This window comes from Centroberyx affinis, unplaced genomic scaffold (assembly GCF_046629955.1).
Source record: "Centroberyx affinis isolate AG114_WGS23_722 - 3 ecotype Tasmania unplaced genomic scaffold, CSIRO-AGI_Caff_v1 ptg001654l_1, whole genome shotgun sequence".
Classification (NCBI taxonomy): domain Eukaryota; kingdom Metazoa; phylum Chordata; class Actinopteri; order Beryciformes; family Berycidae; genus Centroberyx; species Centroberyx affinis.
In genome coordinates, this window is record NW_027280084.1 from 201354 (window position 1) to 215596 (window position 14243).

At 40.4% G+C, this 14243-nt stretch overlaps 1 protein-coding gene across 1 annotated transcript in view; it reads right to left on the reverse strand.

Moving 5' to 3' along the window:
- LOC139651400 (double-stranded RNA-specific editase 1-like) overlaps window positions 1-14243 on the reverse strand; it is a 35253-nt gene that overhangs the window by 4174 nt on the left and 16836 nt on the right. Inside the window, exons 2-7 of the mRNA XM_071528297.1 lie at window positions 11990-12064; window positions 8497-9431; window positions 6584-6698; window positions 5592-5760; window positions 3686-3837; window positions 2439-2607 (exon numbers count right to left, since the gene is read on the reverse strand). Of these exons, the coding sequence (XP_071384398.1) occupies window positions 2439-2607; window positions 3686-3837; window positions 5592-5760; window positions 6584-6698; window positions 8497-9431; window positions 11990-12064 (1615 nt within the window). The remainder of the gene's footprint in view (window positions 1-2438; window positions 2608-3685; window positions 3838-5591; window positions 5761-6583; window positions 6699-8496; window positions 9432-11989; window positions 12065-14243) is intronic.

Genomic DNA, 14243 nt, shown 5'->3' on the forward strand with positions numbered 1-14243 from the left:
ATGATATGCTATATTAATTTTAATGAATAATTAATGTTTATGTAATGAGAAATTAAGGACATTTCAGGGATAAAATTAAGGGGTTTGGTTTTGTAGTGATACCCATCCAATTTCCATCAAATATTGTTACCTCACGTTCATTGCTCAATGTTTCCAAAGCAAAAGCTGACCGTAGCCTGTATAATGTTACTATTTTATAAGCAAACTCAAATGTCTTCTGGTACATATATCCAATTTTTCTACAAGTGCTGGGCAAGAAAAGTCTCAATAATTTTAAATTAGCTCCGGACACAGAATTCTGCCCCACCAAAGTTTATAATACAAACAACATTTTGACCCAACACACCTACTTTAAAACTATTTTATAAGCAAACATCTGAAGACGCCAGTAACTGTGACTGTCACTCTCATAGCAGTGACCAATTTGTAAGAGTTAACATTTTTTCAAATGTAGGATTTATCATTTTGGAATGAAACTTTTCATGACTTACACTCCCATCATATGAAACTACTGCATGTAAGCTGTCTTTAAAATAATGAGACCTCTCTTTTCTTTGACGACTGACTTTCAATTGGACTTTTTTGACTTTCATCGGTTCCTTTATTGGAAACAGTCCATGTTAAATTAATAATCCATGACATTTTAACATTAATCCATGTCTGTTTTGCTCCTCTCTATCGCCAATTGGTATAACAACAGTGGTTCAACCTATATCCAGTTCATGAAAGCTTTTGCATTTGCTGTTCTAAACAAGTAGCAAATGATCTCTGGGAAGAATAGTGCAAAATAGTGTGCTTAGCACCAAAGATGGAGACAAAATAAAAAACCAAGGATCTCACAGTTTACTTTCTTAATCTGTATTTCATCTAATGCAAAAGAATACGACAAAATCTTATGGTTAGTACGATTGTCCATCCACTCAAGGGTCTTTTCAGCCATTCTAATATGGTGCACTAGATTTGAAAACTACCTTGACAAGTAGGGAAAGGAAGAGGAAAAGGCAAGCAGTTTCGATTAAGGGGAGACAAGAGCCTGAGCACGTCTTGCACAAGGGAACACAGGAATCTAAAAATCAACATTATTGTTCATGGTAATTCTCCTGAAAATGCAAAGTTGATTCCGGCCCAAGGGGGTCCTAGCTTTTACCGGCTCCCTGGAGATTAATCAAGAAGCCTAATCAAACCTCCAGTGCCCTAATGACACCTGGAGAACTGCAGCTCGCGACGGAGAGAGAGAAACAAGAGTGATTGCGGCATGACAGTAAGATAATTTAGCCTCTTTACAAATGCACATAATCATAATCATTAGGATTCCAACTGACTCTGGTCAAAGACGCCTCTCAACCTAAAGTGGGTCTGCAGGCTGTTTCGAAAGGGAAAACTATATAATACAGCTAGATTATAGGCTCTGTGGAATCGCGTGTACTATTTTGTCATTCATGTTTGCCTTTTCAGCACAAAGACATCTTTCAAGCTGCTACACAAGATTTTTACATAACAAAACACACAAAGTGGGGCTGCAAAAAGGAAGAGCGTCCAATCCCCACTAATTGAGAGGCTGTAGATTCACCCTATTTGCCCAAATTAAATTCTGGATTCAATATGGGCACTTCACAGCATGTGACAAATTCAAATTTTTCCTCTCTCGTCTCTTTGGTTTCCTTTGGTATAAAAACATCACAGACCGGCCAGGGTGGTAAGAATGAGCGTGCTGTGTGCAGTTTACTGACGTCACCTTACAGAATTCCTGCTTTATTTAGTCTCCGTCTTTGGTGCTCAGCACTCATTGCTGTGGTGTTTCTGCACTGCACTTTCCAGAGATCACCTGTCAATCAGTGTGGGCGGAGCTTTGATTTTCTGTTGATGCAGTTTGAGTTTCTGTAGGTGGCGCTCTTTTCGTTGTCTGTTCAGCCATGGTGGCTATCACTGCAAATGCTTTACTTTAAATTTTTTAACATCTAAATTGACCAATGGACCAATCTCTCTTCTCCCTTCCTTTTTCGCTTTTCCTACAATTTTATATCATTACCTTGAGTATAAGAAACCCACTTGTGAAAGTTTTGTAAGTGAAAATAATTTATAAATATTTTTTTATAATTCATTCTCGAATGCCCCTCTCCCACCTATTTGTTTTGGGGGCGTTTCTAGCAGCCAGAAAGAGCCACTGGTCTGATTGGTTGGCAGTACTAGAGTGTCCGCCCTTAACGTCAGATGATTAGTCCACTCCAGTAAATTCAGCTGTCTACATCACAAACCGACCATTTTCTGATTGGCCTGTTTCACAACTTTGGCAAAACAACAAATAGTACATTTTTTACAGTAAACAAGGAATACGCAAGAGTGTAAAACTCATGAAAAACATTAGATTATCCATGTCTAAAGATAGCCCCCTTTAACTTGCAGCCAGAGGGAAAAAAGGAGGTGAATAAAATACCAACCTGGCGATTTTGTCACTGCACGACATGGTAAGCAGCCTCTCGCCCTGGAGAACTCCGTCCCATGTCTGAATGGTATTGCTGGAGCGTACTGGGATGGTTCCCTCCCCAGACTCAATCTTAGTGCGTAGCTGCCCACGGGCTTTCCTGTTTGGATGTCTGTCTCCCTGGTCTGTGGCAGAAAAAACATCAAATGCAAGCGTGGCCATTTTGAAGATCTTACAGTAAGCTATAACGCTGTCAAATTTCATGCTATACTGTTGCTTGTAGCCACACAGGGAATGATGATCCTAGGGCTCTGGCTAAAAGTAGTATTATTATTCCAGTATATATTATATATATATGGTGATATGGTGATATATTACCTCTCCACTAGACGTTACTGTTACTTTCTACATTATGAAAATGTGAATTGTTTGTGTCAATTACAGGCCACCGTAGCTCAAGGGGATGAGAATGGTGGGGGGCTGTACTATCTATATTATTGCAATTCCTAATGGTCACCAACAGAGGTCATAGATTACTTAATACCCCTTTAATTATTGTAATAAATCAACTATTCATGTCCAAAATGAAATGTCACAACTCATTTTAGACTAGGTGCTACAGAAAAGTATCTTGATTTTCTTCCAAATCATGTGCAAAAAGGAAAAAGCAAAGCAAAAAGCACAAAATTTAGAGTTGAGCAAATTCCTCCATCATTCAGTTGACATAAATGATATTGATCCTGCACACTTAAACACAGACCTTGAATTTCACTATGGGTTAGATCCACTTATGTGAATGAAACTCATTTTAACATAAAACAAAATCAAAATAATTAAACTGATAACAGCCCCACTATAAATGCGTGATAACCAGAAGCAGATCAATAAAGAATTGGAGGTTGAGAAATACATCAATAAACATAATTAGGCTGTTAATCTGCCTGCATGAATTGATGATTAGCAATACCTCTCTCTTTGATCTTAAACCCAAGATCAAATAAGGCTGTCCATTATTGTTTAAAAATAAAAAAAAGTAAAGCAGGCCAATACATATACCTACATTTGACTTATGATGTTGACTATTCCTTGATAGGCTAGAGGCAAATTAGAAAACACATCTAACCAGAATTCTGGCAAAGAGGGAAATAACTGATTTCAATATTTTCACACCCAACTTCCACACATAACTTAAACATAGCAAACTCTTCACTGCAGCCATACTGAGCATCTAACACCGTGTAATTTTTCACTTGATCCACTAACCCTCCACTCCAGCTTCGTGAGGCGAGAAGATGCGGGCGTCCCCACATGGGGAGGTGCTGATGTAGAGGTGGAACTGAACATTTTCCTTCAGCCTGAAGCCATGTCTGTTGTCACACGTGGTGAAGACTGATTTCTGGTGCTCCTCTTTGTTACTGGAGGGACACAATCGAAGAGAGACGATTGGTAATTGGCCATGCACCAGGAGACAGCAAAACTCAGATGACATTATTTTCCAATAAGGATTAAGTTTTATGGTCATTATGGATATACACATGGTCATTATGGATATACACATAATGTGATTTGAACCTTTAGTAAATTGAGAAGCTCCTTATGCTTTTGCATGTATTCATATTCAAAATAGAATCTTGCATGACAGTTTTAAAAGGACCTGATTTACCATTACTATTTCAGCTGACTGATAATAGGTACATAGTGAGTTAGCTAATGCTTAATAAGCATTAACTAACCCTTAATTAACAGTTAACTAATGTGTCTGGTAATCATTTACTAATGGTGTTCATGTTAACTAAGGTATTCATTTATACATTATTTAATAGTCATCTTTATAAACTATTAAATAATGTATAAATTAATACCTTAGTTAACATGAACACCATTAGTAAATTACACATTAGTTAACTGTTAATTAAGGGTTAGTTAATGCTTATTAAGCATTAACTAACCCTTAACTTAGTGACCCTTATTGTAAAGTGTTACCACCATAATATAATCTCTTTTCTTTTCTTACATAATAATATAACTGAAACAAGACAAAACATAACATAACATAAGCTTCATATATAAATCAAATATCAGTAACTTAATTTGGAGTGGAGAAAAAAGACTATATATCATAATAATAATAGTTCCCCTTACTTCCCCAAGGAGCAAAGACAAAAACTGTATTATTGACAATTCCAATCCTACTTTTCTGCAGCTAACATGAGCTCTCTCTTTCCACTTGTATTAACCTGCATCCTGGGTGATCAGATTGTAATCGGATAGCGCAAAATCAGATAAAATCAAGGTGTAAATGCACCCAAGATGCATTGAAAGTCCAATCATCAAAACTACCTTTGAAGGTGGTCAGAAACACAACTGACAAAAATTTACAACAAAGCGTGAATGCAATCTCCAATCCACATATAGCAATGTACACAAAAATACTGAATATTTTAGTGTACGGATCCAACCGGAAAGAACACAAAATGGATGGCCCTGTTAAAACATTTTTCAGTGCTACCTGGAATTGAATTTAAGACCAATTTAACAACAAAAAAAACTAACAAAGATGACAAAACCAGCCAATTTCTGATTGAACATAGCTAATGAAAGTTCTGAAACTATCAATGGGCAGTATAACTATAACAGAAAGGACAACAAGCAGTTAAAGGTTAAGGGACGTGAAGATCATTTATGTTTATTAAAGCAGATACTACTGTACCCTGTTCTGTATTAATCTTAATGTAGGCATGCAGTGCAAACATACCTGTCATTACATGTTGAAAAAATAAGACGTCTAATAACTGCATTTGAGACAATTTCATACTTGATAAGTTGGAGCAGTACCATGACCTAAAAATGTTCTTCCTTCCTGGTTTGTTAATGTTGTTTTTCTGAAGTTTGCTTTCCACTACAGTTGAACTGAAAATATCCATCCAGTGCAATGAATGTGTAAAACAAGTTGTAAACTAAATTCTGCTATATTCCTGTAAAGTGACCCATTTGTAAAACTCCCTGATATTCCCTGACCCGCGGCTATTCTGGTATACTTGAGGTGCATTTAAAGTCAGGTGTAAATGTAATCCAACTAAACCTTATCTAGACACAATCCGTATACAAGAAGCATATTAATGGTGTCTCAGTAACGCAGCCTTTAGCGCTCTACCGTAGTGTGACTCACCTGAGGAAATGCTCCAGCTGGGAGTACAGGTACCTGATGAGCGACCGGCGAGCCACAATCTCAGCGTGGCAGTCGTTGAGCGCCAACCCTCGGTCGCTCATGTACTCGCCGTTTATGCACTTCGTCCCCGTGGAAACGCAGATGACCTGGGCCTCCTTCACGTCTGTGCCTGAACAGGCAAATTTGAAGAAAGACGTTTGGCAGTGGAACACAGGGGCGGTCTTACCATTAGGCAAAGGTAGGCGACTGCCTTGGGCCCCGGCAGCCAGAGGGCCCCCAAAAGAATAGAACTAATGTAAACTTATTTTTAATCAATATAAAATAAATGTACTTTTTGTTACAATAAAATATTTCAATCTTCACTCATGGTCACCCACCCTAGTCAGTCAGGCTATAGTGGGTTATTCCACTTCTAGTGCGATTTTGCTACTTGTCTGTTTTGTTTCTATTTTGGTATTTAAGCAAATTTTTCTTGCCACTGCATCAGAAGAAGTGAGAAGAAGAAGTAACACCCAAAACAAAAAAAAGCAAGCTACACAAATGGGGCAGAAAAACAACAAAAAGTGCCCTTGCATGCATAGTTTTCTCAGCCCCAACTTGATGGTAATATGTAGAAAGGATGGATTAAAAAGGGAGAGGGTTGGGATTCAGGGGGCCCCATGCATGCCTTTGCCTAGGGCCCCCAAATCACTAAGTCCGCCCCTGGTGGAACATAGAAACTTTGTTCCAGCTAAGCGTTGCAGCTTGAATTCAAAATAAATTTAGATTTTTTTCAACAATCTACACAAAATACCCCACAATGAAAGTGAAAACATGTGTTTGGAAGCAGATTTATTGAAAATCAAATATAGAAAGCTTCCAGTCTAGGTCTTCTTGGACAGGGGGTTGAATACTTTCCGAAAGTATGTTCGAATTGAGGATCGTTTGAAGTAAACCGGGATCAATATTGATTTATCACGGGGTAAAAAAAAAAAAAAAACGACTGGCAATACCTGTTGTCATGACCACACCAGCCAGGACTTTCCGTCGAGCGTGGGGAGATGTGAAATTGTCCGTCAGCTCGCTGAATTTGTCGACGACGAGATGAGAGACGGCATCTGCGAGGACCTGAGGCGGCAATCGAGACAAACATTTGAGAAACAGCGTTACCGAGGAAGGAAGGTAGTGGAAAATGGAGAAGCTGTGGGAGGTGGAGGAAGGGGCTATGGACTGGAGTGAGACCGCAGTGTTTGATTGAATAGTATGAACAAAAGTGGAACTGGTTGAAAAAAAGAAACCAGAGGGAAAACTTGGGCCAGTTTCCAAAGAGAAATGACTAAAAGTGCTTTTTATGAGATAATACATTGTCTCTCAATACAAATGAGCAAATAGCAGAAGACAATGCAACAATGCGATGAAATATTACTGAAAGGCAACTGCTATTTGAGAGGCTTTCTTATCCACACTGACACTATATTTCAATTAAGCAAGGCTGCATGGTGTGAATGACAGCCAGACATCTGAGAGGCTTACAACAGTCAAATCCTCTGCTTCACTGACTGATCTGTAACTGAAACAGACTAACGGGGAAACGCTTGTATAATCAATAGCAGTGTTTGAATAGCACTCAGGGGTGATGTTAATTAAGATAGCGCCATTGTTATCTGTGGGCAGGGATTACAGGCAGGGATTAGGTTATGTGTAAATAGATTCCCAGTGCACACAGCATTGGACTTCGCCAGAGGTTTGTAATGAGTGGTGACAGTTGTAGACAAATCTTTTCGTTAGCGGGAATTTGACAAGGAGTTGGTTGCAGCATAACATCAAACAAGCCACTGCATCATACAGCTATGAGTTTTTGTCACAAACCAAATCTTTAGGATTGTGAAGTGTTACCGTGATCACATAGGATGCTTTTTTCTCCTGCTCAAACACAAAAACAGCTAAACTGAAGTAACAAAGGACTATGCTGTTAAATATAGACAAGAGAAAGTAAGCGATTATAACTCACTGTAAGAGGCTGCTTACGTCCCTCCAGACGCAGCTAACTTTTTCTCTGTCTGACATTGACATCCATTGACATCCCACCCCTGAAGATCTTTGTCCAACTCTGCTCCGAGAACACCAGCAGGACTACGAGGTCGACCTCAAGGGGGGAGTGTAGAGTTCCCAAAAGAGGCTCTGCCTATGCTCAATCTTCCTTTTCATTTAAAGCCATAAAGGAATGGAACAAACTTCCCACTGACCTGAAAGTCTGTACAGATCTCCACACTTTCTCACGCGAAGCTAAGAAATGAATTGTAAATAACCAATCATGCCTACATTAGTCTACTACTTTGCTACTACTTATTTATTATTCAAAGTAGCATAATGTGATCTCACATATTGTGTAGTGTATGTATGAAATGTGGTGATGTGACTAGATGTGATTTTTTGTACTTCAACATGTACTTTGTAATTTATTGTATTGTTTGTGCTGTATTTTATGTCGACCTGCCCTGGGACTGCAGATGGAAATGAGCAAATAGCTATAGTCTGGTGCAAAGCATTTTTTCTCTTTTCTGAGATCAATGTTCTCTTTTGCACATGATAATAATAATAAACTAAACTAAACATAATGTGTGGTGCGGGTAATCTTGAGACATGTTCAACTTGGAGCACCCAGGGTAGCACCCCAAAACACCCTGCGTTCAAAACATGCGCCGGGTTCAAAACACAAGGGAAGTAGTTTGGAGAAAACACGCAACTGCCATGGCAAACCATTGAAAATAACCGAAAAAAAGCAAAAAAAAACACTCTATGTGATCACAGCCTTATGCAACACAACTGTATGCCATCAGTATCTTGGTCACGTCTTTCAACAAGACCCACCAAAATGAAAATGAAACTAACCAACAAAAGCATGTCGTTAATAGAGCCTGCTTACCTGTGGCAGGTGAAGCTGCAGTCCTTCTCTGGGTATGGGTTGTCGTGACGGCGCCTGATCCAGCTGTATGTTAAAGAGAGTGGAGAGAGCAGCCTGGGCAGCCCGGGCCTTGGCCAGCTTCTTATTCCGCCCAGAACCCTGGAAATTCTGGGCATCTACCATCACCGACATGACAAAGTTCTTGGCGTGGCTCTCCCCGCTCTCGGACACAAAGTCGTACTTGAGGCCCGGCCGCAACTCATTGAGGATCATGACGGGGTTCTTGCCGCTTGCAGGGGAGATGAAGGTGGAGGGGGCCGGAGGTAAGGGGGCCTGGACCAGGTTTGGGACAGGGGAGGCTAGCAATGGGTACTCTATTCCCAGTGAGCTGAAGGAACCATTACTGTTGCTGGCAAGGTAAAACGGGTCATCTGCCGGGGCAGATGTTTCAAAGCCGTTAAAGAGCATGTCCGGGAAGTCGGCCTGGTCGGAGGTGAAATCTGTGTGGACAGACAGGGTCCGACCCATGGCCATGTGGGCTTCAGATGCATTGGGGAACTGGACGAAGGAGCGCAGGGCCTTCTCAGCCGCATTCAGCTTGGCTTTCTTCTTAGTAGGACCTGAACCCTCGAAGAGCTGCCCGTTGACCTCCACAGTCATCACAAAGACGGGCGCATGCACGGGCCCGGTCTGAGAGAGCAGTTTGTACTGCAGCCCCGGCTTGATCTCGTTCAGCTGCATTAGGGCGTTCTTAGGTAGAATGGGCCCGGGGATTTTCTTACGCTTCTTGGGCCTGTACTTGGAATGTGTGTGCCCATTATTGCCCTCCTCTAAGGGCCGCTTCCTCCCACCCCCAGCATTCCCATTGGGGAGCTGAGCAGCCTCAGCTGCAACCCCCCCTTTGGAGAAGAGGTTGTCCAAGTTCCGATTTTCCTTAACATCGGTGCTGCATGAACCTGCGGTGCCCAGAAAGAGTAACTTACAACGCCTTCGTTGCAGGATCTTGTAAATGTAAAATTTAGAGATTCCTTTATCTCTCTTTGTAACTGAACAAGTGATGTGTGTTCCTTTATCAATATTTTGGTGGTGGCATTGCAATAATCCAGCAACAGTAAATTATATTACTACAGTTATTATGAATAAGGACTTTTGAGCAAATTCATGTTACATTAATTACACATCCAAAATATTAAGTAACAATCATGGGTAATGCAGGTTCATTACTAGGAAAACATATTGGCAATGGCATATCAAATATTTTGACTTTTAATACTTCCTTTACCAAAGTAAAATGATGGTTGAGAGCTTAATCAGCATAAAAAAGCAAAATGTTCATATTAGTACATTAGTTGCAGTGAGTTAGCCTATAGCTGCCCTCCTACAAATTTGCAAACTACAGGACGAATTAAAACTACACTGCCATCTTGAAAAAGGTATTGTTTCTTCTGTGCTTTGGGAACACATATCACCAGGCCCTGTTAACAAAGCTGATGGAACTTAATGTAAATTTCCATTTATAACATCCTCCAGCAAAAGCTCGATAGGTTACTCCTTTCGGTGCTCAGGACAGAAAATAATCCTTCTATAAAATGCAGGTTGAGGGGGGTTGTGGGGAAAGATGGGGGTGCAAACAAGGATGTCAACTTTCCCAAAATGGATTTGCACTTGAAATAATGAGCTGCCCAAGAGACTAATCAACTCTCAGGATCCATTTGGTTAAATATGGTTACTTCAAACAGGAAACCAGGAGCCACACTAGAATGAATTTGGGTAAAAATCAAAAATATAAGACTAGCTCCTCTGTATTAAGTGGTCAGAAATTATAGGACTGTGACATTCATTTGGTGACAGATAGGGGATTTGTTTGATAAATGAGCAATAGTTCAGACACTGCAGTGGAGTGACGTCAGCACATACAATCTATGTAAGTTGAGATATTTATGTACCAACTACCAATGTGAGCCAAATTCAGTTTCATGAAAGCCAATATGCAGTGAGAGTCACCGCGTCCTGAAACAAAGTGCACAGTGCCCAGACAGAATTGTCTTTGGCTTGCCGTCACAGCACAGTAGGCTATGCAAAGTAAATAACAAGCATGCGAGAGGGGGAGGAAACTCAAACAAGAAAAACACAATAGTGGTTAATGCCCTGAGCAACAAGAGGGGGAGAGTGATTATAGGCCTATTGAGGGAGAGGGAGAGAGAGATTTAATAGTGCAACATATTGTCGTGACTCCACTGCTGCAGCTCGACATGCAATAGTATCCTCTAGAACCATAAACAGCAATTGCTTAAGAATCAGATCCACAGGACACGTCCAACTGTCAATTCTTTACACATCTAAATGTGTTACCTGGCATCTAAGATCGGACTTGTCCTACCACAACTCTTTCTGCTGATAGTTCAGGCAAAAAGTCCTTGGCCAACCTTGACGACTTCCGTCATCAGCCTGCTACCGACCCTCCCTACGCTGTCAGGCATAATCCACGCGCTCTCCCGACTGGTTTCACTTTGGCTTACACAGAACAGGGAAGGGATTATTGGTGTCCGAACACAAATAATGAAGTGTATGAAAGGGGCCCATCAGTTAGCACTGGGGCAAAGCAGCGGCAGGCCAGACCGCTGTGCCAAATTGCCTATCTGGTTCACGTCTTCGAGCACACAGACTCCCTTCCGTCTGCCCTGACAAAGAGTCAGATCCAGCCACTCCGGCTTGAAAATGGATTGCCTTCTCAGCCAGATGCTTGATCATATCATTCTTCCAACTAAATAGCCAACTTATCAAGCCACACGTCTTTTCCCTCTGAATAAAACATACTCAAGAAGCTCAGGCGTCGGGGACGAAGTACCGGCCTATGAATTTCGCGAGATAAAAGTAAAGCTCTGTGTTTATTTTGTTTGCTTGGCCTTGCATGTTAACTTCACATAGTAACTTGCTATATCCATCTTTTCCGTAAAATCCTATTGGGGCTTATTCTGGGTCAGGTGATTTGAGGTTGAAATAGACCTATGCTCCAAATCCAGAGGTGGAGCTCAGGGGGCTTTAGGGGGCTTTTTGTTGAGAGCAGGGGGACAAGCTTAGAATCCGTCATCAAAATGGACTGAAATAACACAGTAGATACACCCTGACCCCAGGATTAAGCTCTGATCCTGCCTCCTGAGCAGGGAAAAAAAAAAAAGAATTGGATGCCACATTTTCAAGGACAATCCTAGAAGACAAGACCTAGAAGAATAAAATGGTGCACAAGGGAGACTTAAGCTTAAGGCATTGTATTCCCTTTTCCTATATGCATGCATCTCTTCCATAACCTGAATCCAGTGGCATTCTGAGGTATATAACAAGGTCCCTACATACGGTTTATGAAAAATAATATTATTGTAATATTCAAAGCTGAAAAAGACATGGTTTTGCAGTTCAATGAAAATGGTTTTGCAGTTCAGTGACAAACAAGTACCCCTTTTAACCATAACATCTACAGCGATAATTTTGACTTGAACTAGAGCAATGGACTCACTCATGCTTTCCTCTTCGTCCCCCTCTATGGCGAGCAGCCTCTGTTGGTTTCGAGGTGGCCGGGCTCCAGCTCGACCTGGAGGAAATAAACAAATAAAGCTAATCGTTTTTAGGGTACTACATATCATAATCAAACTAACCCCAGAGGGATATGCCTTGATACACTGAATTTTTGTCACATTGTTAGAGCTTTTTGCTAATTTTGTTACTGACGTTTTGAACATTTCTCAGTGAAACAAACTAGCTAGCTTAAAGGGGCGTTAAAGGAATAGTTCACCCAAAAATGAAAATTCTGTCTTCATCTACTCACCCTCATGCCAAATGAAACACAGGTGAAATTTGTTAGTCCAGAATTTTCATTTTTGGGTGAACTATTCCTTTAAGTAATCTATCACCTTTATCGACCTCTATTGGCGAGCAGTAGAAATTACAACATCGATAGAACTTATCTCTTCCTGGACAAGTCTCTGCACAAATCACATTTTCACAATAGGGAGGAGTAAGCTAGCTAATTACAGCAGAGAAACGTCTCGAGGTAATATGTTACCATGCAAAATACTGTAACAATAATCCAGAAATCTCAGCACCTGCCCAAATAATTGCTGAGTCATTGGTATTGATCAACAGCCCTATCAACCGTTTCAAGTTTACATTCAATTTCAGAGTTAAAATTGGTGTAATGTCTGTTTAAGGTAATTATTTGCTAACCCTAACCCTTCCGATTGGTTTCGGGAAGAGATTTAATATTTTTAATGTTTTCCTATGAGCCTATCGTGATTGGACAAAGCCTTTGACTGTCAAGATATGCTGGTCCCACCCTTTAAGCAACAGAAAGCACACAGCAGGGACAGAATCTTCATTTCAAATGGAGATTCTGTCGAGGGAGATTCGCAAAAATCATATTTATTGCTTATACTTTTGTCTGTCTGATGAAGAAAAATACCAGAAATACTAAAATTCAAACTGTCAGGTTTTCCCCTTTAACTTACACAACGCTACTTTCGACAGTTGCTCTGACAGCATTTCTACTGTGAAAAGCTTAAACACGGGCCTACATACACGTACGTTTCTGTTCTCTGTGATATGATGCCTGGTTCAATACGTACACCGACAGAGTGAGTGGCTGTCACTTTTATTTTTGTTCTTCTCTTTCCTTTTGTTGTGTTCAGTGGTGGAAAGGGAAAGGAGATGAATGTGTGGCATGAAACATGAGTAGCAGAGCATTATTTTCATGAACACAGTGGACAGACAAATGCGCTGAAATGAAATTGGCTCACTGGTAACCAGCTTGGTTCATTAAGCTGAAAAACGCAGAGAACACCCACAGTATACTGCAGTATTTAACCACCATAGTATTTGCACAATGTGTGTATTATATCAACATTATATAATGGTATGATTATATTGCACTCACTCGGCTTCTATCATGAACTATGTTCATGATAAATACAGTATGTAATCAGTCACATTGTTAAAAAGCGAATATCTCTGACCTTAAAATCTGTTGACTCAATTTGCCATATCACAATATCATCAGACTGACATATTTTTCAATTATGGGAGGCAGAGATAAACCTGAGGTCTAACAGGGATACATCATATACATATGCAGAGAAAAAAATATTTGGTTCTCTCTTCATGAAGAGACCCAAGCAAGCTGAAAGAGGAGAACCAGATAGCATATCAGTGGAATACCAAGCCACATCAATTCAATAGCAATGCAATGCAATACAGACACCAGACATAAAAAGTTTAAAAAGTTTCACCTTTCATAATTTCTTTTGTCACAAACCTCTGAAAAACGAGGAAGTTGAAAGATCTTTGATAGGTGCGAGACTTCAGAAAAGGTGAAAACTTGCTTGCTTGATATTTGGCCTTACTAGATCCATGCAAATTACATGGAATGAACAAACGACCTTTTATATCATGCCATGGTGTTGATTTCTTAAAAAAACACTAGGGAAGTTTTGTCATAAACTGTGATCTAAAACAAATTGCACTGGCAACGCTCAGCGAGAGCCTTAAAGCAATTACGTTCAGTCATTAATATTTTCCTGTTGCGACCCAACAAACCCTTCGCTTCCCTCAACACCTCGCTCGCTCATGTGTCACAACTCGTCACCTAATTCTCCCCTTCAGTTCAGCAAACCCCCACCCGCCATCACCCCTGCCTTAAGCTACCCATCTCAGACAGAGGTACTCGCCTCTCAGGCCGATAAGAGACATTGAGCTGCCGTTATTTCCTCCAGCCTAAT